The 22,487-nt window shown below is 36.9% G+C and overlaps 3 protein-coding genes and 1 long non-coding RNA gene across 5 annotated transcripts; all 4 read left to right on the forward strand.

The window, feature by feature from the left end:
* Positions 1 to 1,319: 1,319 nt before the first annotated feature.
* On the forward strand, positions 1,320 to 17,275 carry LOC119069293. 2 transcript variants are annotated; one of them, XR_005086292.1, is made up of 4 exons: positions 1,320 to 1,330; positions 4,416 to 4,425; positions 15,818 to 15,936; positions 16,047 to 17,275. It is a non-coding gene; the product is annotated as an uncharacterized LOC119069293 (long non-coding RNA). The 2 variants fall into 2 exon arrangements; XR_005086291.1 differs by lacking the exons at positions 1,320 to 1,330; positions 4,416 to 4,425 and having other exon boundaries at positions 15,427 to 15,936.
* Positions 4,664 to 9,876, forward strand: LOC119069190 (myb-like protein I). Its single transcript, XM_037173136.1, has 10 exons — positions 4,664 to 4,794; positions 5,102 to 5,282; positions 5,342 to 5,670; positions 6,073 to 6,447; positions 6,552 to 6,887; positions 6,960 to 7,340; positions 7,406 to 7,612; positions 7,693 to 7,926; positions 7,993 to 8,238; positions 9,568 to 9,876. Exons 1-10 carry the CDS (start codon positions 4,756 to 4,758, stop codon positions 9,835 to 9,837), a joined length of 2,598 nt encoding a protein of 865 aa, XP_037029031.1. The 5' UTR covers positions 4,664 to 4,755; the 3' UTR covers positions 9,838 to 9,876.
* Positions 17,276 to 18,707: 1,432 nt separating the features above from the next.
* LOC119069277 (spore coat protein YeeK-like) lies at positions 18,708 to 19,646 on the forward strand. The gene is made up of 2 exons (XM_037173338.1): positions 18,708 to 18,829; positions 18,891 to 19,646. The coding sequence occupies exons 1-2, from the start codon at positions 18,809 to 18,811 to the stop codon at positions 19,500 to 19,502; spliced, it is 633 nt and encodes a 210-aa protein (XP_037029233.1). The 5' UTR covers positions 18,708 to 18,808; the 3' UTR covers positions 19,503 to 19,646.
* Positions 19,647 to 20,041: 395 nt separating this feature from the next.
* LOC119069230 (5-methylcytosine rRNA methyltransferase NSUN4-like) lies at positions 20,042 to 22,441 on the forward strand. Its single transcript, XM_037173269.1, has 5 exons — positions 20,042 to 20,223; positions 20,358 to 20,634; positions 20,701 to 21,182; positions 21,238 to 21,503; positions 21,573 to 22,441. The coding sequence occupies exons 1-5, from the start codon at positions 20,137 to 20,139 to the stop codon at positions 21,715 to 21,717; spliced, it is 1,257 nt and encodes a 418-aa protein (XP_037029164.1). The 5' UTR covers positions 20,042 to 20,136; the 3' UTR covers positions 21,718 to 22,441.
* Positions 22,442 to 22,487: the final 46 nt, after the last annotated feature.

A 22,487-nucleotide genomic window follows, 5' to 3' on the forward strand; every position in this document is an offset into this window, starting at 1 on the left:
CCTGACAAATCATTAGAAATTAGAAATTCCGGGTCCAAATCGTCGATTGATGGGTCCATGTTCATATTGTTTACATTTTGTCCACAGGGCTCCTGACAAATCGCGACGTAGACGACCGTCTTTGTTGAAACGGCACACAGGTAAGGCTTTAATGACTCAGGCACGATATCCTCTGCGATTTCTTTCATTTTACGTTTTCTGTCTTTCGCTTCGACCAATCGTTGATATTTGTCGACGTTAATGGCTTTTCGTCGTCCCATTTTGTATGTTCAACTGCAAATAATTTTTTTTTAGGTCAGACGCTTGGTCTTCTATAGAAATGTTACAAATCGGATGTTATAACCGTTACAAATGTCACATCGTTTATAACATTTGACGCATGCATCGAATTTTCGCTGTGCAAAAAGCTCTGCTTGAAACGGCACCAGTTTTTTTTTGTCACATGTTAGGTTTTTTTTGTTTTCTCTATATTTCTCCTTAATTAATGCGTTAATTAGTAATTTTTTCTTCACTAATTAAAGAATTAATTATTTGCCATACAATTGTCGAATTTATTTTGTCAAATTATTTGAAACATTGATGCTATTTGCTCTTAAACGTTTGTTTGGTTAATATAATTAACATTTGATGTATAATCAAAAAAAAAAAATCGACAATTGTGTGGCAAATAATTAATTTTTTAATTAGTGAAGAAAAAATTACTAATTTACGCATTAATTAAGGAGAAACATAGAAAACAAAAAAAAACTTATCGTTTTCAAAAAAGTGTTCTTTATGATAGTTACAGGATATGTAGAAGAGAGGAATGATGGTCTTTTTTGTGTGTGTGTGTCTGTTTCTTTATATGGTTTTCGTATGGTGCATGTGAAATTAAGTTGTTGTTTCAGAAAATTGTTTTTTTTTGCGGGAATTTTTTCCCGGAGAATTGTTTGGCACTAAGGGCGCTTCGACATCTTCAAAATTTTCCTCTATTATCACACGACATTTATTTTCCAAGTCTTTGAATGAAGCCGCGTTTCTTAGCTTGTCGCAGAAATTTATTAGCTAGTTTAATAGGTTAATCGCGCCATTGTCCTGAAATTTCGACGACATGAGTATCGGCGACTTCATGAAGAAACGGCGAGTAGTCGCCGTTTCTTCAGGAAGTCACTGTTTCTTCAGGAAGTCACCGTTTCTTCAGGAAGTCGTCGTTTCTTCTCGTCGTTTCTTCAAGAAGTCACAGTTTCTTCAGGATGTCGCCGTTTTTGGTAAAAAGTGGCGACTTTCTGTAGAAACGATGACTTCCTGAAGAAACGACGGGAAGAAACGGTGAATTTATTAGAAATGACAAGTTCCTGAAGAAACGGAGACGGAAGTTTCTTGTCGTTTTTTCAGGAACTCACCGTTTCTTTTCATCGTTTCTTCAGGAAGTCGCCGTTTCTTCTTGTCGTTTCTTCAGGAAGTGAACGATTTCGAAGAAGTGGTGACATTCTAAAAAACTGTGACTTTCTGAAGAAGTGAGACCGAAGAACCACAAAAAAACAATTAGAACATTTCCCTATAACACAGGCCACACAAATCGACGAGCTGCTGAAGTGGAGCCAGGCGAAAGTTTGGCAAGAAAGTTGTCCATAAATTCAGCATGTATACTGAAGTTACAGACAAATTACCTGACAACTGCTTTTTGATACATTTCGTAAAAGGATGAATTCCCTATGGCTGAACAAATAGCTGTATTTTATCCTTATGTGACTAAAAGAAATTTGCTAACCATAGGCAATTTACCCTTTTACGAAATACATCGAAAACGCGATTTATTCAACCATATGGAACTCATCCTTTTACAAAATGTATCAAAAACCAGTTGTCAGGTACTTTGGCCGGCGCCCGGCTCGGCGTGTTAAAACGCTTTTTATGCGGCTAATTATTAGACGATGCGAGAGAAAAAAAATTAACTCCTAAGTTACCGACACCGTTCCGGCGCCCGGCTCGCATTGCGGCCCTCCGCTTCGCTCCGGGGCAATGGGCCGGATCGCTCGGCGTGTTAAAACGCTTTTTATGCGGCTAATTATTAGACGATGCGAGAAAAAAAAATTAACTCCCAAGTTACCGACACCGTTCCGGCGCCCGGCTCGCATTGCGGCCCTCCGCTTCGCTCCGGGGCAATGGGCCGGATCGCTCGGCGTGTTAAAACGCTTTTTATGCGGCTAATTATTAGACGATGCGAGAAAAAAAAATTAACTCCCAAGTTACCGACACCGTTCCGGCGCCCGGCTCGCATTGCGGCCCTCCGCTTCGCTCCGGGGCAATGGGCCGGATCGCTCGGCGTGTTAAAACGCTTTTTATGCGGCTAATTATTAGACGATGCGAGAGAAAAAAAATTAACTCCTAAGTTACCGACACCGTTCCGGCGCCCGGCTCGCATTGCGGCCCTCCGCTTCGCTCCGGGGCAATGGGCCGGATCGCTCGGCGTGTTAAAACGCTTTTTATGCGGCTAATTATTAGACGATGCGAGAAAAAAAAATTAACTCCCAAGTTACCGACACCGTTCCGGCGCCCGGCTCGCATTGCGGCCCTCCGCTTCGCTCCGGGGCAATGGGCCGGATCGCTCGGCGTGTTAAAACGCTTTTTATGCGGCTAATTATTAGACGATGCGAGAAAAAAAAATTAACTCCCAAGTTACCGACACCGTTCCGGCGCCCGGCTCGCATTGCGGCCCTCCGCTTCGCTCCGGGGCAATGGGCCGGATCGCTCGGCGTGTTAAAACGCTTTTTATGCGGCTAATTATTAGACGATGCGAGAGAAAAAAAATTAACTCCTAAGTTACCGACACCGTTCCGGCGCCCGGCTCGCATTGCGGCCCTCCGCTTCGCTCCGGGGCAATGGGCCGGATCGCTCGGCGTGTTAAAACGCTTTTTATGCGGCTAATTATTAGACGATGCGAGAGAAAAAAAATTAACTCCCAAGTTACCGACACCGTTCCGGCCGGATCGCTCGGCGTGTTAAAACGCTTTTTATGTAAAATGAAAATTCATTTCGTAAAAAGATGCATTCTGTAAGGACGAACCAAACTCCTTTACGTTACAATTCGTAAAAGGATGTATTCTATAAGAACCAACAAAACGCCTTTACGGCGAGAAGAAAATTAGGAATCGAAATCGAAATTTCAGCTCAACTCAAAAATAAGCCTCTATACGTAGATTTAATTCATTTAAATTAAAATATGAAACTGTTTATTTTATTTGCTTTAGTTGGTTGCAATCAGAGGCTGTTTCATCTCACTGTTTCTTCTGGAAGTCGTTGTTTCTTCTCGTCGTTTCTTCAGGAAGTCGACGGTTTCGAAGAAACAGCGACTTTCTGAAAAAACGGCGACATGTACTGACGCCTCTCCAGATTTTCTGAAGAAACGACGAGAAGAAACGACGACTTCCAGAAGAAACGGTGACTTCCTGAAGAAACAGTGACTTTCTGAAGAAACGGTGACTTCCTGGAGAAACGACGAGAAGAAACGGCGACTTTAGTGGCCGTTACTTCTCGTCGTTTCTTCAGGAAGTCACCGTTTCTTCTCGTCGTTTCTTCAGGAAATCACCGTTTCTTCAGGAAGTCACCGATACTCATGTCGTCGAAATTTCAGGACAATAATCGCGCCGCTCATATCGATCGTAGAAATGTGCAATAACTAAATTTAACTAAATTTTTATTCAAATATTGTGATTCACCTAAATTTGTTTCGTTATGCAACTAAAATCCGGCTTCAAGCAGGGGCAAGATTTGAGACCAAAGGTAATTGCGTAAGCTGGGGGATCTGACATGACTTCACAAAATAGTTGTTTCGCATTGAGCGGTGAGTTGTCGGTAAGCAACACAAAGTCCGATTTTGCATTGGTCATGTCCGCTGATCCATCCATTCGCGTGTATGTGATTCGCCACCGGCAATAAGGTTTCCTGTTCGATTTCACAGGGTAAATTCCTGTAATCATGAATCCGGTCAGACGTTGACCATGAGCGCACATGAATGCATGTCTCGCCGCCTGATTGTTTAAGGACGATGCGCAGGGCAATCTATAACATTCTTGATAACAGATATGGGGGGCAGCGTATGCCATATTTTTCTGATCCAAGTCGTCGAGCGCCAAGAGCCTTCTGGTCGTGTGTATCGCAGAGCCCCGGTAAACTGAATTAAAATGAAAAAATGTAATCACAACAATCGAGTTGTCTTATCGAAAATATTTTAATGAAATGAGCGATTTGGATTTGGATTGTCGTCATTGTCTGCGGCTCCCAATTTTTGAAAAGATACACTCACATTGTTTTGACCAAGGTTCTGAAAGAACAGGTTAAGACACCCACGAGGGCGGCTGACACACAAATTTTGACAAATAGATGCTATTTATTGAACATGCTCATTACAGATTGTTTGAAATGTCAACTTGAAGAAAAAAAAAAGTTTTTATCAGGTTGACATTTCAAACAATCTGTATTGAGTATGTTCAATAAATAGCATCTATTTGTCAAAATTTGTGTGTCACCGCCTTCGTGATCAACTCAGATGTGTCTTAACCTGTTCTTTCAGAACCTTGGTTTTGACGTAGGGATGAGACTAACACAGTTTTTTTATCGTTCACTGGAAAATTCAAGTACTGCATTGGGAGCTGCTTCTAGTACCGTTCGATTAAATTTACAATGTTGCCAACGGAAACGATATCGCCATGATGAAAATATTTGTGAAGTGTGACAAGATATGACACTTTATTTTAAAATAAACAATTTAATACTATGGCAGATAGTTTTTTCGGATTTGATACGACAATATCGGTAAGTAAATGCGAAACAAACAAATTCCGAAATGTTTACTGCAGCGGGTGCCGTAGAACACGTTTCAAATCATTGTAAATGTTCCCATCACCTATGGGTTATAATTTGCCGTGTGTAGGTAATCACAAAAGAGAGCCTGCAAATTTTTATTTGTGTCCACGTCGTTTCTTTTACATTTTAAAATGATGCTGCCTGTGCGTTTTCTGAACATCATGTTTCACCTCTCCTCTCCATTACTGCTGAATATCATTTTTGTGTTGTGCTGACGCCAGTTGAAAATGCAAAACTTATTTTTTTTATTGTTCAGCTTGATGACGATGGTGGCGGAGGTTTAGGAGACAACGAAGAGGATTACGATGCATTTAATTCCGAGACGTTTGACGCAGCCATTAATGGCGATTGGGAGAATACCCACGAAAATTTAGTATTATTAGATCAATCCGATGATGTCAAGGAAGATGAAAATGACGACGATGATTCGGACTTGGGTAAATTGACTGCACGATGATGCAATGTTACAGTCAGTAAAACCGTTCTCCCTTCATAGAAATTAATTTTTCGCGAGTCGGAATGGACGATTTTGATGTGGCAAAAGAGGACACAGAGGGACGTGTTCAACTGGATCCAAGTGTTTGGGCACCAAAACCGCTACCGACACAGAATCCATTCAGTTTATATCAAAGTCCGGACTTTATGCGACACCATATGCCCCAATATGCAATGCCGGCGCCGATACAGCAACCAATGATGCAACAACAACAGCAACAACAAAATCATCAACCGAATCACCAGCAAAATCATCAACAAAGCCATCAGCAACAAAGCCAACAACAGCATCAAATGAACAGTTTGCTGGAATCGTTGCAATCGGGAATGGTGAGTAGAAAATTGAATGTTAATAACGTGGCGACGGTTGTCGATGGATTTGGCAGCGTAATACCACCACATCACAATTTGACAATTATTTGTTTGTATGAAGGACGAGTCTGTGTGTCAATGTAACTTTAGCATAAAGTGAAAGCTGAAAATTTGAATTTTTGTTCGCGGAAAATGTGTTGGTCTCATGCGTGCATATTGGCATTGAATGAGCGATGTGTTTCTGTGAATGCAATTTTGGTGTTTTCGTCGAACCGGTCGAACGGCCATGGAAAAATTGCGCAAAATTGAACGGTCACGCGTCACCCGTACTCGTTCACTGCCAATATCATCGCCAACACTTTTACAGTTATTCGTGAAAACACAGACCGCGTTTCTAAATTTTCCCATTTTCCCAAACAGCCCACAATTCCGCCGCCGCATAAAATCATTTCCGTGGAAGACATCGAACGAAGCATTCGGAATCAGCAAAAACAACAACCGGCAAAATTTGAACCGCTTCGATCACAGACACCTCAACATCAACGGCCACCACAAAGCCAAATCCATCAGCAGGTTCCATTCTCTCGGTCTCCATCGGTTCCGCCAGGATTACCACCTCCAAAAGGACCAGTGTTTCCAGCATATCACAATCAGCTGCCGACAAACAATAACATAAAACCGATCCGGTTACCGCCAGGATTTCCTCCTTCTATGCAATTAATGGGACAGCATGCGATGCATGGATTGCCTAGACCAATACATCCAAATTTGCCGGTTGCATTAAATAATTTTGCGGTACGTGTTTCCCTTCCAGTGTAGTGTGGAAGTGAGACCTCTGGTGTCACAGTCGACCGCATTGCATGTAGACGAATTCAACGATTTTTTTTCTTCTTCCACAGATGCATCCACATTTCAATGCAATGCGTGGCAGTAGCGGTGTTTCAATGCAACACCGTTTGCCGCCACCAATGACATCACCACATTACCAGCCGAATATGCAAAATATGCCCGTTTCTGTGAACCAATTTAATCAGCGTCTAGTGCAGGAAATTCAGCAAAATCATCCAATGTTGCCTTTCAATCGATTGAACAATAACTTCAACCATCATCCGCAACTGAATCAAATTCAAATGCAACATCACAATAACAACAACAACAATAACAATAGCGTAAATCATGCAACGAATGGAAAGAATTCTCAGATGATGCAGCAGATGAAGATGAACGGAAACTTGGTAAGAATTTGTCGTGGCTCGGCCGTGATGTTGCTTAACTCAATTCTTTGTTGTTGATTTTTCCATTGACAGAATGAAGAATATGACGAATATGCGAATTTGATGAGCAAACGGGACAAGCAGTGGCTGATCACGATTCAGTTGTCTCAATTAAATACCGGCACACCATACATTGACGACTACTACTACACAGTGTTCAAGGAACGAAAATCGAAATTGAAGGGCGAACGGGAAAACAAAGCGCATAAGGATAATCAATTGAATCATCCGTTCTCGCAGCCGAAAGGTCATGCCCAATTGGTCATCATGTCGATGGGTAACAAAAACGGAATGAACCAGCGAAACGGTCAAAATAATCGCGAAAGAAAAAATTCCGAATCGAATAAGGACAAAGAGCAAACGCCGCGCACATACACCCCATTGCAATTCGAGAATTCGTTGGGAAAGTTACAGGTAAAATTGACTTGGTCCCGATGCGATTGATGCGCTAGATACTAATTGCGTTGTTTCAACGACAGTGTGGCAGTGTCACAGCGCCCAGAAAAATCATTGACATGGATGTCGTGGGCCCGGAATCATCCAGCCCGTTTACAACGTCAATTGAAATATCTGCACAAAGAAAATCTCGCCAGATATTGATGCACATCGAAACGCTGTACCGGATTGTGTTGAAATTGGAGGATTTAGAGAATCCAACAGCAATTGCAACTTTTCTCATTGTTAAGGTAATGTGTTCCCTTCTTGACCACCTGATCAATCGGTGTGACTTTCCGCTCTACGAAAATATTCGATTTTTTTTCTACAGGAACGCAAAGAGAAGGAGCGTGTCGCTGCATTGGAACAGCAAATGCTGGACAACGTGATAGCGAATAAGGAGGGCATTTCCGCATTAAATCTTGATTCTACCGGCAATTCCGTGCGGTCGTCTATGTCACTGACCGAAAAAGAAGATGAGGGCCGTGATGAATTGCTGCCTAAATTGATAGCCGGTCTAACGTCAGAAAAGGTTGCACACATGATGACGGTCCGGAAGGGAAAGGTACGTATTTATCGACTGCATTTTAATCCAACTGTAAATGAACTGAATGGATGGTTCTTTCTGTAGACGCTACTTCGCCGCATAATGCCACTGATCAAAAACAGCACTCATCGCTGGGCGGTTTGGTACACCATATTTGCGACACTGCCATTGATTATCAAGAAAGATAAGGACGATACAGATGGACTGTTTTTAGCAATGTTTCCCGAATTCAAGAATCAAATTCAACATGGAAGTATAATGGAAGTGATGAAAATTGCTAATTCCATGATTGCATTCGAGTCCCATCTGTGTTACATGTTCAAAAATAAGGTAAGATCTCGGAATTTGTATTTTATGGATGTCGATTTTTGAAACATTGATGGGAACTTCAAATCGAGGCTAAGATGTTGTGTAACTCAAATGTCTCTGACTTCGGGAAACTAGAATGTTTTTTCCGATCGAAATATTTAAATTTTGTGTTCAAAAAAGTCTTGAGTTAAAGCTGACATTCAAGCTGCATGAGATGTGGCATTCATGTAAAATTAGTGACAATTGTTTTAAATTAAATAACCGGCTGCATACAGACTTGTCTCTGTGGTATGCAAGCATAAGATATTTCCAAAAATTTACAAGACTTTTCTAAGGCAGACTCCCCAAATTTTGTCCAAAAATGTTTGGAGAATCAATTGCCCGTTTTCTAACACAGAATGAACGCTCTCCGCCTCTCCGGAGATAAATCCTAAAACGTGAAATATTTGTCCAAACAAAATAAAATTCGGTCGAGATTTACATTGCTCCGAAAACATGACATTTGAGCTACGAAATCTGCAAACCACCAACTTGTATCTCCTACTCGTAAATTATCTCCTACACCATAAACATAAACTGTTATGACGGTGAAGCCTTTTTAATGCTAGTGGTAAGCGGGTAAGCCTTTTTTCGAACCGTACCGACCAATTTTTGAAACCTAGAGATTTGAGTAATTTGAGTAAAAAAAAACAGAAAAATTTTGAAAAATGTAGAGTCAACGAATAGCCCAATAATTCTAAACCATTGGATGGATACACTCAATCGTTCTTGACAGATTTTTCATTTCCGCGTTTTTCAAATGAAAGTAATGAGAATTTATGGAGAAAGAATAAAGGAATACTATGAGTCAGGAATCGTACGTAGTAGCCTGGCAACATTTTAGATTTTGCGATCTTGAGAGAATCCTTTAAATTTTTCGGCACTGTGTGGTAATAAAAAAATTGGGGACCAATTTTATGTCATTTTGAAATGGAGAACCTTACCTATGTAAATTACAAGAACATTTTCGGCTCGCTCGTTCACTTACAAACTCGACGTGTAATGAGCTTTCGTACTTACATATGAAAATGTGAATCAAGGCCACAATTAGCTGTTTACGAATTCAAATGATTTCAAGTATTCGGCGGACTCATATGTCGACTCAACAGTGCAGAAACGTAAGATGTCGTGTTACACTGTCACTATTCGGTCCTCAATTAATTTCTATTTCCGTGCTTTGAATGTTATGCTCTAGCAGTACAAGCTGAAACACTCGTAGCTGAAAGTCAGACATCTTTCGACGATAAAAATTAATGTTTCTTTTCACTCTGACTTTCTAATCAACAAATGTCCAATTTCGTCCAATTTCAGTTCTTCATTTCATGCATAATAGTACTCATACTTCGCGCCGAATACATCTTCAGCATCACCGACGACTCATCGGCCAGCACTAGCGTACCATCATCATGGTTGGCATTTTTAACGATACTGGTGAATGGCGCCAACAAAGTGACTCAATTGCAAACCATCGGTGCATCGATTCAAAATGACAATATCAAAGTGTTGGTAAGTCATTTCTCGCGTTTCCGTGAGCTGAAGTCGCAACAGTTGCTGGCTGTACTGACTCAAGACGACGTCTAAACAAAAACAAAATGTTTCAAATTTTTCATTTCAATTAATTAATTTTTTTTACTATAACTACTATAACTACTGTGAATGGGATATGAGAGCTGTGGGTGATTTATGAATTTAATTTTTTTTTTGTGGAACCAGATGTAATTTTTCCTTTTTCCTATTTTTTTTTTTTGGGCATCATTCATTGTGGTGAGATTTAAACATGACTTTTGATGGTTGAGAATTTACATTTTTTTTCGCCCCTCTCCATTTATATATTTTGTAAAGAGGAAAATTTATTACGAAAATTACGAAAGGCAATTAAATTTTGGCTTAAGCAAAACAAAAATTTTAAATTAAAAAAAAATGGTAAAACTGCAAGCGCAACAGAAAAAACGTTCACCATACCGTAGGTTGACCATTCATTTTGTCGTTGATTTCGATCAACATCGGACACTGAAAAAGGAAAGTTGAATAAACAAAGAGAGTGCAATTGTCATAATGAAAGTTAAGGCATTCGAACAATCGGAATTTCGTCAAGCAATAATAGCTTTGCTTCGGCGCAAACATTACATACCTAAAGATGAAAGCTTCACGCGGTCGCGTATTCTACTACATATGTTCTAACCAGGGCTTTATTTACAGTTTCTTACATATTTTCTGGAATTACAGACATTTGTTATAACTACAGAACAACCTTCGATAGATTCTAGTTCCACTTCGGCAACCGTGTGATAATGTTGTTGTAACTTCGTTTAATGTCCAAAAACATTATTTTCGCATTGTTTCGCAGTGGGAATGATTTCGTGAATATTTTGGTTACATTCTCGACAAGACATGGACTGATGGCACTTATGTGTTGCGATGTTTTTTGTGCTGTGTCTTAATATCAGATCACATTTAATCGAAGTGCTGCTGCATATTTTGCAGATAAAGTAAAATCAGGTTGGCAGCGATGGTAATACGACTCTGGCACTCTATGTCTTCAGAAAATTCTCCTCTGTTCGTTGACGATTTTTGTTTGACGGAGATGTTCATGATATAAATTTGTAAATATTAGTTTAGGAATTTCATCCATCATTTTGACATCGTTTAAAATTTACGTGAGGCGTTCATATCCTCTCAATAACCTTTTCATGACGAACTCGAATCCACATTTTCATCGACTCTCCATTTCTGTAGCTTTAATTTTTCACTTAAATTGTTGCATACAAATTTCGTCCCACTTTTCGTAAACTGAAAAAGAACATTTCAAATGACTAGTTTAGTACAACTAAAACTATTTTTAAGCAGGCAAATAGTTCGAGATCTTAGATGTCATATAGCTTTTCAGACAACTGGTTATCGTTGGATAGTTAGCTTCTTGCTTAATTCACTGTTAAAAACAATAGGTGAAAATCGAAATGTCTGAGCAATAAATCGTTGGTTCTCGAAAAAAAAAGTTTTGACTCGATTGACGAAAAGAAAACGGTATTTCCATTCCTGCTTTTTGAATTTTTCTTAAATGGTCAAAAGTAACCAAAAATATCGACAGCGGGCGGCATTTTTTTTTCGACAAATTTACAAACACAAAAAACATCTCGACACCTCACGTGTGTAACGCACGCAATGAACTGTAACTTTAATTATAAGATATTGTGAAAAAGACACGGCAACGGATGCATTAAAACATTAAAATACAGCGCTAAAAATTGCACATAATAATAAATTACATTTTATGCTTTTTATAATACCGTGAATAGTTAGCAAGTTGAACATACACAAACACACACATTAAAGAAAATGATTAAATGTGTGCAAAAAACAAATAAAATTATAAAAATAAATTTATAGGCGGCCAGAGCCTAATATTTGAGAATTAATTCCCTAAAATTCCTATTTTTTTTTCTTTGCATTTTTATAAAACATCAGGAAACATTCAAAAACGTTTTTCAATTATGAACAAGTTAGGGAAAAAAAATTTGGAATTTTTGGGAATTAATTCCCAATTATTAGGCGTAGGCGGCAGATTTCAGTAAAAAAATTTAAATGGAATTTCATGGAATTTATTTGATTTCGTAAAGTTAAAAGTTTGGAAAAGAAAAAAAAAAGAAAATTTTAAAAATATCGAAAATTAATCCCTTTGGATATTTTTCGTACAGTTTTCGGTTTCCAAATCGATCGAACAATCGAAAATGATGCTAATCTAAGTGTATAACGTCGACAAATGAGATTTTTCTTTAAAAAAATTTAATTTATAGTTCGCAAGCATTCAACGAAAAACCAACAAAAACATTGACAGAGCGACAACCATAAAAATATTTGTTTTTAGATGTGGAGATTCCACCCGATAGAAAACGAACTAATCCATACCAGCAAAGGCGCCGATTTTCATTTCAAATTATTAAAACAATTGTATCAACCTGCGTTAAATTTATAGTTGCCAAAAGGTCATTGTATATTTTTGAATGAATGTTCTCTCCTTGTAATTGGAAACACGTAAAGTATGACAAGCGACATGGAATGAAACGTATTATTCGAATTGATCTGATCATGCGAAAAATTTTTTTTTGTAAGAATGAGAATGGTGGGCGGGGAAGAGAGAGATAGTAGCAGTAGCAATTATGTTGAAAATCCAAATTTAATGCTCTCTTTTTGGTGAAATATAAACTTTTTCAGATATTTTTTTGCTCGATTAATATTAAAGTCTGATAATGGAAATAGCGACGAGACTTATTCTTTCGTTGTATATGGAACAAAGCAAAGCAAAAAGAAAACAAATCTTGACTACAGGTACTCAATTATATTATGACTATGGGATTGTGGGATTCATTCCTTTTACATCCTACACACTTCCCACATTCAATTGAACCAACGAATTCAATTTCATTTTTGATTTTGTCGATTGGCACCATTGACATACAAGTGGTTAGTTCTCATTATCTGCTTGTGGTGGCACCATATACTTTGCGTGTCCAAGCAGTTAAAGAAGTACTAGGTAGCGTCAATCAAAATTCTGAAAGAACAGTTTAGATCACATCTGATTTGATCGCAAAAACAGTAAGCAATTTAGAAGGTTTTTTTTGTGCATTATATGTATTTTACATGCTACATGCGTCGAAAACGGTACTTTTCATGTTTCACACACTAATTTCGACTTCCAAAGCATGCAAAAACCACTCGGGATAAAAAGATGAAATGTCTCGTTTTCGCTTGTTTATTGACCTCGGCTACGCCTCGGATCAACAAAATTCACACGAAAACTCTACTTTTCATCTTTTTATCCCAAGAAATGTAAAATACAAATGCTTTTCTGATCTTTCAAACGTGAGAAGCAAGTTCGTGTGAAATGAGAGAAATGTAAAACGCTAATGAAATACATGAAAGAATGAATGGAACGAATTGGATGAAGAAAACCAACAAAAGCGGTAAAAACGTATGTTGATTGTTGAGTTTAAATTGGACAAAATAGCAAAATTCTAATCATAAGATGTTGTGCAACAAAATGACGATCGGCTGTACCTCCACCGTTTTTGATATCCGCCTTCTTGGTACATGACATATGCAAGATTCTTTTCATAACATTTTTATTGTTCATTTGTCAACAGATTGCGAAGTGACATTTCAGTTATTTTTAAGCTTTTCGTGATATCGCAAAAACTGCAGGTTATTTCATTAACTTTGGGAACACGGGTTCTCCAATTCAAATGAGTGATAGATCGTTGGATTCATCTTTGAATTCTAGAGAAGTCACATCTTTAATTTTTTCGATTAATTTTGTTTGTTTTCGGTGCAAAGTGTTCAAAAGTGAAGGCTTGTCAGAGGGTCCCGCGAACAGTTTTTCAGCAATAACTCAAGAAATAATTATTTAAAATCATTGTTATGCTGTACTCTTGGGAAGACGTACTACAGATGGAGTGTATGCACTGGTTGGTGCAAGTATACCTCCACAAGATTTATGACCAAAAATATAGCGTTCGCCTTCTCTGCAAAATTGATGTTTCACGGGACTGACTGTGTAGTGTTCTAGCCTGCCTCACCCACTATCGTTTCACATATATAAGATCCCAGGTCTTCTGTGTGGCAAGCCTACAGAAACTGCAAGTCTTCGGAAAAAGGAAAAAAGTAGATAAAAATGACTGCACTTCCAGACGCTGTTTCAGTAGCAGAGCCCCTAGAAAGAAAGTTAAAATTTTCAACTTTACAGGAACCTTTTTCCGAAGACTTGCAGGTTTTGTAGGCTTGCAACACAGAAGTACTGGGATCTTATATATGTGGAACAATAGTGGGTGAGGCAAGCTACAACACTACACAGTCAGTCCCTTGGAACATCAATTTTTCAGAGAAGGTGGACTCTCTGAACACTATATATTTGGTGAGCAGTCTTTTTTTTTTCGCTTGTCAATAAAAAGAAATAAAACGGTAAAACGTTATTAGGTCCAAAAAAATGTTTTTGTCAAAACTTTTGTGGAGGTATACTTGCACCAACCAGTGCATACACTCCACCTGTAGTACGTCTTCCCAAGACCGACATTAGTACAGCATAACAATGATTTACAATAACAATTTCTTGAGTTATTGCTGAAAAACTGTTCACGGGACCCTCTGACAAGCCTTCACTTTTGAACACTTTGCATCGAAAACAAACTAAATTAATCGAAAAAATTAAAGATGTGACTTCTCTAGAATTCAAAGATGAATCCAACGATCTATCACTCATTTGAATTGGAGAACCCGTGTTCCCAAAGATAATGAAATAACCTGCAGTTTTTGCGATATCACGAAAAGCTTAAAAATAACTGAAATGTCACTTCGCAATCTGTTGACAAATGAACAATGAAAATGTTATGAAAAGAATCTTGCATATGTCATGTACCAAGAATGCGGATATCAAAAACGGTGGAGGTACAGCCGATCGTTATTTTGTTGCACAACATCTTATGATTAGAATTTTGCTATTTTGTCCAATTTAAACTCAACAATCAACATACGTTTTTACCGCTTTTGTTGGTTTTCTTCATCCAATTCGTTCCATTCATTCTTTCATGTATTTCTTTAGCGTTTTACATTTCTCCTATTTCACACGAACTTGCTTCTCAGGTATGAAAGACCAGAAAAGCATTTGTATTTTACATTTCTTGGGATAAAAAGATGAAAAGTAGAGTTTTCGTGTGAATTTTGTTGATCCGAGTCGTAGCCGAGGTCAATAAACACGCGAAAACGAGACATTTCATCTTTTTATACCGAGTGGTTTTTGCATGCTTTGGAAGTCGAAATTAGTGCGTGAAACATGAAAAGTATTGTTTTTGACGCATGTAGCATGTAAAATACATATAATTCACAAAAAAAACCTTCTAAATTGCTTACTGCCTTTGCGATCAAATCAGATTTGATCTAAACTGTTCTTTCAGAATTTTGATTGACGCTACCTAGTACTTCTTTAACTGCTTGGACACGCAAAGTATATGGTGCCACCACAAGCAGATAATGAGAACTAACCACTTGTATGTCAATGGTGCTAATCGACAAAATCAAAAATGAAATTGAATTCGTTGGTTCAATTGAATGTGGGAAGTGTGTAGGATGTAAAAGGAATGAATCCTACAATCCCATAGTCATAATATAATTGAGTACCTGTATATGTAGGGAAGTGAAACAATTTTGAAACGATCCATATTTTGCACGCATAATTACGACAATTTTTTTTTACACGATTACGATAGAAACAAAAGCACATTTATATGTAAAATTTAATGATATTCTCGGACGTCACCATGTATAGTGACTAACAACCATTTTTTGCATCAAACAGAATTAACAAACAATAGTACATTACGTCCTTGCTTGGAGATTTTTATTTTGCCGAGAGGGAGGTTAGCCGAAGACAAGGGCTATAATCCCTCGTGGAAAAATAACAATCTCCAAACAATTACGTATTTTACTTGCGAAGCCCTGCGAAAATTAAAATTATCGCAAGTGTCAACGGTATACCCCTTGCGAAAATTTCATTTTCGTAGGGTGCTACAAGTCAAAATAATTACAGTGCGTGTAAAATTCTATTTAGAAACGTAATACTCTAGGCAAAATTTAATGTGATCACAGCAGGCTCGGATTGGCCACCCAAAAGCTGGTCATATAGGAGGAAAGGTAGCTATTTTGTATATCCGAAAGTGATCACCGAACTAATTTTTTTATTTTGCATATATAATAGAGTGGCACAGATGATTTTTCTTAGAATTTTTTCTTATTTTGTGAAGAACAGACCCAAAACAGTGGCAGAGGAACGATTGATTCACAGACTCAGAATTTAGCTATTTGTTGTTTTGAATCATAACGAACTTTACTTCCCGGAAAAAGGCGGCCATTCCCCGGGCTTGAATGATGGTTTAATAAAATGATTTTTTTTTTCGAATGAATTTCCGAACAAATAAACCGCTTTTTAGACAATGTGCGATTTGGAATCGTTGATTATTAGCAAGAAATTTAGTAGAACAATTTTTTGTAGGAAGCTGTCTGATTTATTGATTATTTCTTTCGCGAATCTTTTGAAATTTTAGCATTAAAAAAATGCAAACAAAATTTGGGTTAAATTTTGGAAACTTTTTTTTTGTTACTTAAAAATATCTCTCGAGTCGTCACAAATTTAGATTCAGTTTTCGGTGGTAAATAAATTTTTTTGTTGAACATTTCTATAACGAATGTCCAAACATTTTCAATCATTTGATGATTGAATTTTAAAGCATAAAAACATAAAGTTAGAATTAAAATACTAAAAATATAAATAAATTTGTTGTAAAATTACAAAACTCGTTTTTTGTGTTGAGAATAAAAAACAAAAATTTCGAATTATAAATAGCCATAACAAGTAAATTTTCTTTGTTTTTCGTACGGTGTATAATCGATTTTTAACTATTATTTTTTTATTACATTTTTTTATCCGTATATGGTCACCAACAACAAACAATTCATTTCTCGAAGTAATTTGTTTTAAAGAGAATCAATGAAATTGTTTGGACCATTTTATATATACAACAAAATAATAATAATTATTGTAAAATTGAATTAAAAAAATTATTTAAAAAAAATGCAAAAAATTTATTATTAAGCTGATAAACTTAAAAATGGAAAATTATAAAAAAAAAAACAACAACAACAACAGGATGAATATTTATTAAACAAATCCTTAAAAAAGCAACTATGATAATGATATGTAATCTTGTAATAATAAAATTAATTTTTTATGTTAAAATAGTGTAGCAACGTTTTGCAACATATTTTTTTTTAAATTAAAAAATAAAAAGAGAAAAAAACTCACACGCGTTTTTCATCTAATATAAAATTTAAAAAATAATTAAAATACAAAAAAATCAACACAGACTATCGGTAATATGTTTCAAAATGATGTCTGATGTTCGGTGGTATATTTAGTAATAATGAAAAAGAAAAAAAAAACAAACAAAACAAACAAAAATGTTATTTTATTTACCTAAATTAAATTATAAATAATTTTTCGATGTAAAATTCGGTATGAGAAAAATAAAAATTAAAACAAAAAAGAATGAAAATTATTTAAAGAGAAAAAAAAACAGTTTACAGTTCGATATTTCGATTAGAATGAACTTCTTTAAAAAAAATGAAAATAAAAAATTAATTACGAAGAACTTATCAGAAAATGTAATATTTGAGTGTTAAAAAACCCTTTAAAAAACTTAATGTAAAAAATAATCTATTTAAATGTTCATTAGCATTGTAATAGTGCATACGAATAGTTCGTCATCAAGAAGAAACAACAACAACAAAAAACTCAATTTAATTTTCATTGTTTTTCATTGATAATGAATCTGATTTTAGGAAAAGAAAAATACAATTTTTATTTCAAGCGATTTTTGTGTGGTTTTACTTGATTGGAGGAGGCGTACACGTGGATCCGCAAACTTATGATATGACATCACCTTGAGGCAGGAGTCCTGCTGCAGGACCTATATTCGAGAACCGAAATTCTTTAAATTGCTCGAAAATTGGTAAAAATTCTCAAAGTTTTCCAAATAAAATTCCAAGAATTTTTGGGAATTTTCAAGAAACTTCATGTTTTTTAACGGAAAATGACCTTGGCCTTGAGAGTTTCAAAATTGAAACCATTAACCAGTCCCGTGCGTGATGAAGGAAATTTCGTTTTGAGATGCTCTAAGAAAAGTCCAATAGATTTCGAGCTAATTTAATTGAAAGTGCCTTAAGTCACGGGACATTGTCCTTGCTTCTTATACCTGCTCCACAAAAATGTAATGGATGGTACCTTTTTTCAAATGTTTCAATGAAGGTACCACCGATTTGATTTATGAAAATTGGTCTTTGAGTCATTTTTTGTAACAATTATACCAATACTCTCTCTAACAAACAAACTCTTTTCTCTGTGTCAAATTCACACCTTATTTCTTTGTATTCTACAAACACTATTTTACATTTTGACTGACTACGCTGTAATTTACATGTAAATTCCAAATACTACTTGACACTTAATAAAAGTAGTTGGTTTGCTAGAGTATCAGAAAATTTGAAATTTTTACTGGACTTATTTCCTAAATTGATTCTTAGAGTTCAATAAATTCTTCTGACTGTTGAAATCGTAAAAGCGGTTCAATAATTGAGTTGTTGTTTTAAACAGCAAACGCGTTAGTTAAAATTTAATATTCACGCCAATAATACGACGCGTGCGATCGATCAGTTTTCCTTTAAAACTAGACTCTGAATATATTCCGTGCAAAATTATTCCAGACGAATTCACGGAGTCAGAAATGGAAGGATCATCTTCTAATCGTTTATACATTTATTTTCTAATCAGCTTCGTGGTATATTCTAAAATCTAAATCTACCTTCCGTGCAAAATAATTAAATTCCCATTAACACCTACGTTCTAACTATATAACTGTGTCACATTGTCGGCTGTTTTGATCTCTAAAAACATATCTTCGACGTAGTTACCATTCTGAATTCACCACCAACGGAGATTGATTACTAAGAAATGAAAATTACCAATTGTATTGTGAGTTTAAAATAAATTGCAAACTCACTTTCTAACACATTCACATCTCCCTCAAAAACAGTTTAGCCTAGAAATCTTGTTGGCTGTCGAGCTAGTTACTACGATTGATGTAAACGACAATATTCAACCTACAGACATGGAAACAGCAGCGACAACCTACGTGTATCGCCAATCAACTAGTTATCCATGGTATAATTCTCGTTACAAGAATTATCAAAGAAGATATCCGTATTACAGCGGATATAACAGAGGATATTACAATAGATTTTATAGTCCACTGTATAGTGGCGGCCTTGGCGGAATTCTTGGACTTTTTGGGGGCTTAGCTTCAGGTGGATACGGCGGATATGGTGGATATGGCGGATATGGTGGCTATGGTGGATATAATCATGGAGTTAACACAAACATATATAACGGAGATTCAGTCATAAACCAAAATCAACATAACTATAACGACGACCATCATTCCCACAATGAAGAACATTATTTTGATGAAACAGATAATAGAGAGCACTTCGACGAAAATAGTGATGCATCACACAATCATGGATCTGATGAAGGAAGTGAAATTGATAACGACGGTGCTCTAGCTGACGGTTCTGATTTTGATGGTGATGTTGATATCGGAGGCGATGGTGACGGTGATGGCGATGGTGGCGGTGATGGCGATTAGACTAATATTAACTTTTTAGAAGCATGTGATCATAAAATCTTTAAATTTATTTTCTCAAAGAATCTCGTTCTGTTTGATGCAAAATCTTTTACTTCATATGCTAAATCATTCGTTTCGTTATAATACATATTGTTTAACAGATGATTATCCTGATTATCCCGTTCTGAAAGGCTTTTGATGAAATCCACTTGTACTTGTTAACTCTTCATTAAGACAACGGCATGTGGAAAAGATTACTGTTAAGTTGCATGGTAAGCATTAAAATTTAGTAAAACGTAAATTGATTACTATTAAAAAAATACTAAGTCGACAAGTATTGATTTTTCGAGTGGGATTCTTTTTTCCTAATGAGCAGTGGAACATGATTGAATATCTCATATCTCATCGACAAACCAATTCCTCTATTTTTACAGGAATTCATAAGCAAAGACCACCACCTCACCACAGAACCAATTTACCGAACTAAAAACGCGAAATTAAATTTCTAATGGCAAACTTAACGTACACGCATCTGTTAAAATGAACGTTCTTTGACGTTAAGTCATAATAAAGAATAACAAAATATGAACCCACGGTTGAGGTTAGTTCTTTTGTTATTTAACAAGAATGAAGATGTTTCGGTGATGTTTACAAAATGTTTCCAAGGCCATTGTGGAAAGGATGCACTACGTTCAGTCGAAATGTTGTTAAACGATTTTACTGTGGGACTAAGTCTGATAGGGTAAATAGAGTAGAGAACAAGGTTAAGAAATTGATTATAAGCCGGTCAGAAAGCAAGGCTTATAATCAATTTCTTATCCTTGTCTTGTCCCCTATTCATGCAGACGTGACATTCAGCAATGTTTACATTTGTAGGTGAGAAAATTCAGTGAGGACAGAGCCCTGCAGCACTTCGACAAGAACTACAGTCTTTTGTTCGGTCAAAAATGGAAATCGATAAGGGCAGCACTACTGACAAAACATAAATCGGTGGCACTCGTAAACAATTTCGCCGATCCCAGAAAAATTTGTCGAGAACTTGAAGTCAGTGGTGCGTTTAATTTAAAATCGTTATTCGAACGGAAAGATCCGATTGTGTCTAAACAAATGAACAATACGGAACTCTCCCACGACAATGACGAGTACGTAAAAGGTAGGTCGTTTCTCCGCTCTATTTCGTAAACGCTTAACGGATTCATAGTTCAGGTTTTCTCCCAAGGTCTAAATAGATGGTTGGAGTGGAGCAAATCCGATTATCAAAAATACTGGAACGCAACAGATATTCCCATAGACATCGTCCCTGATGATGAATTTAGTTACCCGAACAATTTGGTAATTTATAGTTACAAGCGATGCGATACAACCAGATTTCAGCGAGTGATACCCACAGAAAACAATGATCGATTATCCCATTTTGTCATGAATGGATCATCTATATTGCCACCGTTAATGCTGAACGTTCAACCGGATGACAAAGTTTATGATGCTTGTTCGTCACCGGGAGGAAAAGCTTTGTTACTGCTACAGACATTAATACCGATTAGTATTGTATGTAATGACATCGATCATATACGGGTCCACAAAATCCATACGGCATTCAAGCAGTTTTTAGTCGATTTTAAAGACGCTTGGAAAAATCAGAAGATTTTTATCACCACACAAGATGCTCGCATCTGCGGCGAAAGCGGTGTGTATGATAAGGTAGAGTAATAATAATGTTGTGCCACCATCGCGTTCTTTCATTGTATGTTGAAAGATTTTAGTTGATGTACCATGTACAACCGATCGGGACGCAGTGAAAAGATTCAAAAAGTCGAACATGTTTCTGCCATCACGATCGGAAGAACTTTTAAAACTACCCGAATTACAAACGGACATCTTAAGCAATTGTCTAAGGCTTCTGAAACCGGGTGGATCACTGGTTTATTCAACTTGCTCAATCAGTCCGATACAAAATGACGGAATCGTTCGGATGGCCATTGCAAAGGCATTTATTGAAAATAATATCACCGTTACAGTCAAGTACGGCTTCGGGACCAGTTGCTATTTCGTATTTGAGTTTAAAAATTTTTAATTTTTTTCTTATTTTAGAGATCTTAGTATGGCAATCGATCCGTTTCGAGAATTGTTTACATTTCAAGATTCCAATGAACTTAGATATGGGCAACTGGTGTTACCGTGGTTAACAAATAACTTTGGGCCGATGTACTTTTCGAAAATTACCAGGCGTGTTTGAAATACAAATGCAGATTTGTTACCGAAAATTAAATTCGAATTACTCAGTCTAATTCACGATCGTAGAGTCTGAAATCAACCATTTTCACCACTCCATTCGCACCGTCATCAAATGTCTAAAGCCAGAGTGGAGTCTGTGTGCACTTCATTATTTATGAGGGAATGATACGCACACAGATCATAGGCTTCAAACCGTTGCCTGATGAGTGATCAGTCCGCGGTATAAAATTTGTGCCACATTAATACACCATCTATCCGATAAACGCGATAGCCGTCACATACTGTGGAAAGTTGGAATTTTGGTTCAACTAGACCCTTCTTGGTGCCAGATGAATTTTGAACTTCTCTAGCATCACTACTTTCATTCGTCATTTCGAGGCAAAACTTTCATTTTAACATTAATTTGAATTAGCTTGTATGTGTCACTGCTGAGAAACACATTAGGCAATGTTAGGATCCTCCTAGCGCTCCACTCAAACAGTTGTAGGGCAAATGCATTTTGGTTAGTACTGCAACGTGGCATAAGCTTCGAACCTTATGACGGACTAATCTGCGCACACAGGCTCTCCGTTAACAGCACGGAATTCTTGTCTTTATGCAAAAGAGACGATTGCATTTTGGTTGATAATCTGTTTATTTGAGCAACATATAAATTCACCGAAAAAAAAACCAAGCCGTCGCATGAGTGTCTCCTTCTAAACTATAAATATATCAAATGATCCGGTGACAAACATTTCCCTATTTTGGTGTATGAGTGGAGCTGGTTCTGAT

This window comes from Bradysia coprophila (assembly GCF_014529535.1).
Source record: "Bradysia coprophila strain Holo2 chromosome X unlocalized genomic scaffold, BU_Bcop_v1 contig_26, whole genome shotgun sequence".
Classification (NCBI taxonomy): Eukaryota; Metazoa; Arthropoda; class Insecta; order Diptera; family Sciaridae; genus Bradysia; species Bradysia coprophila.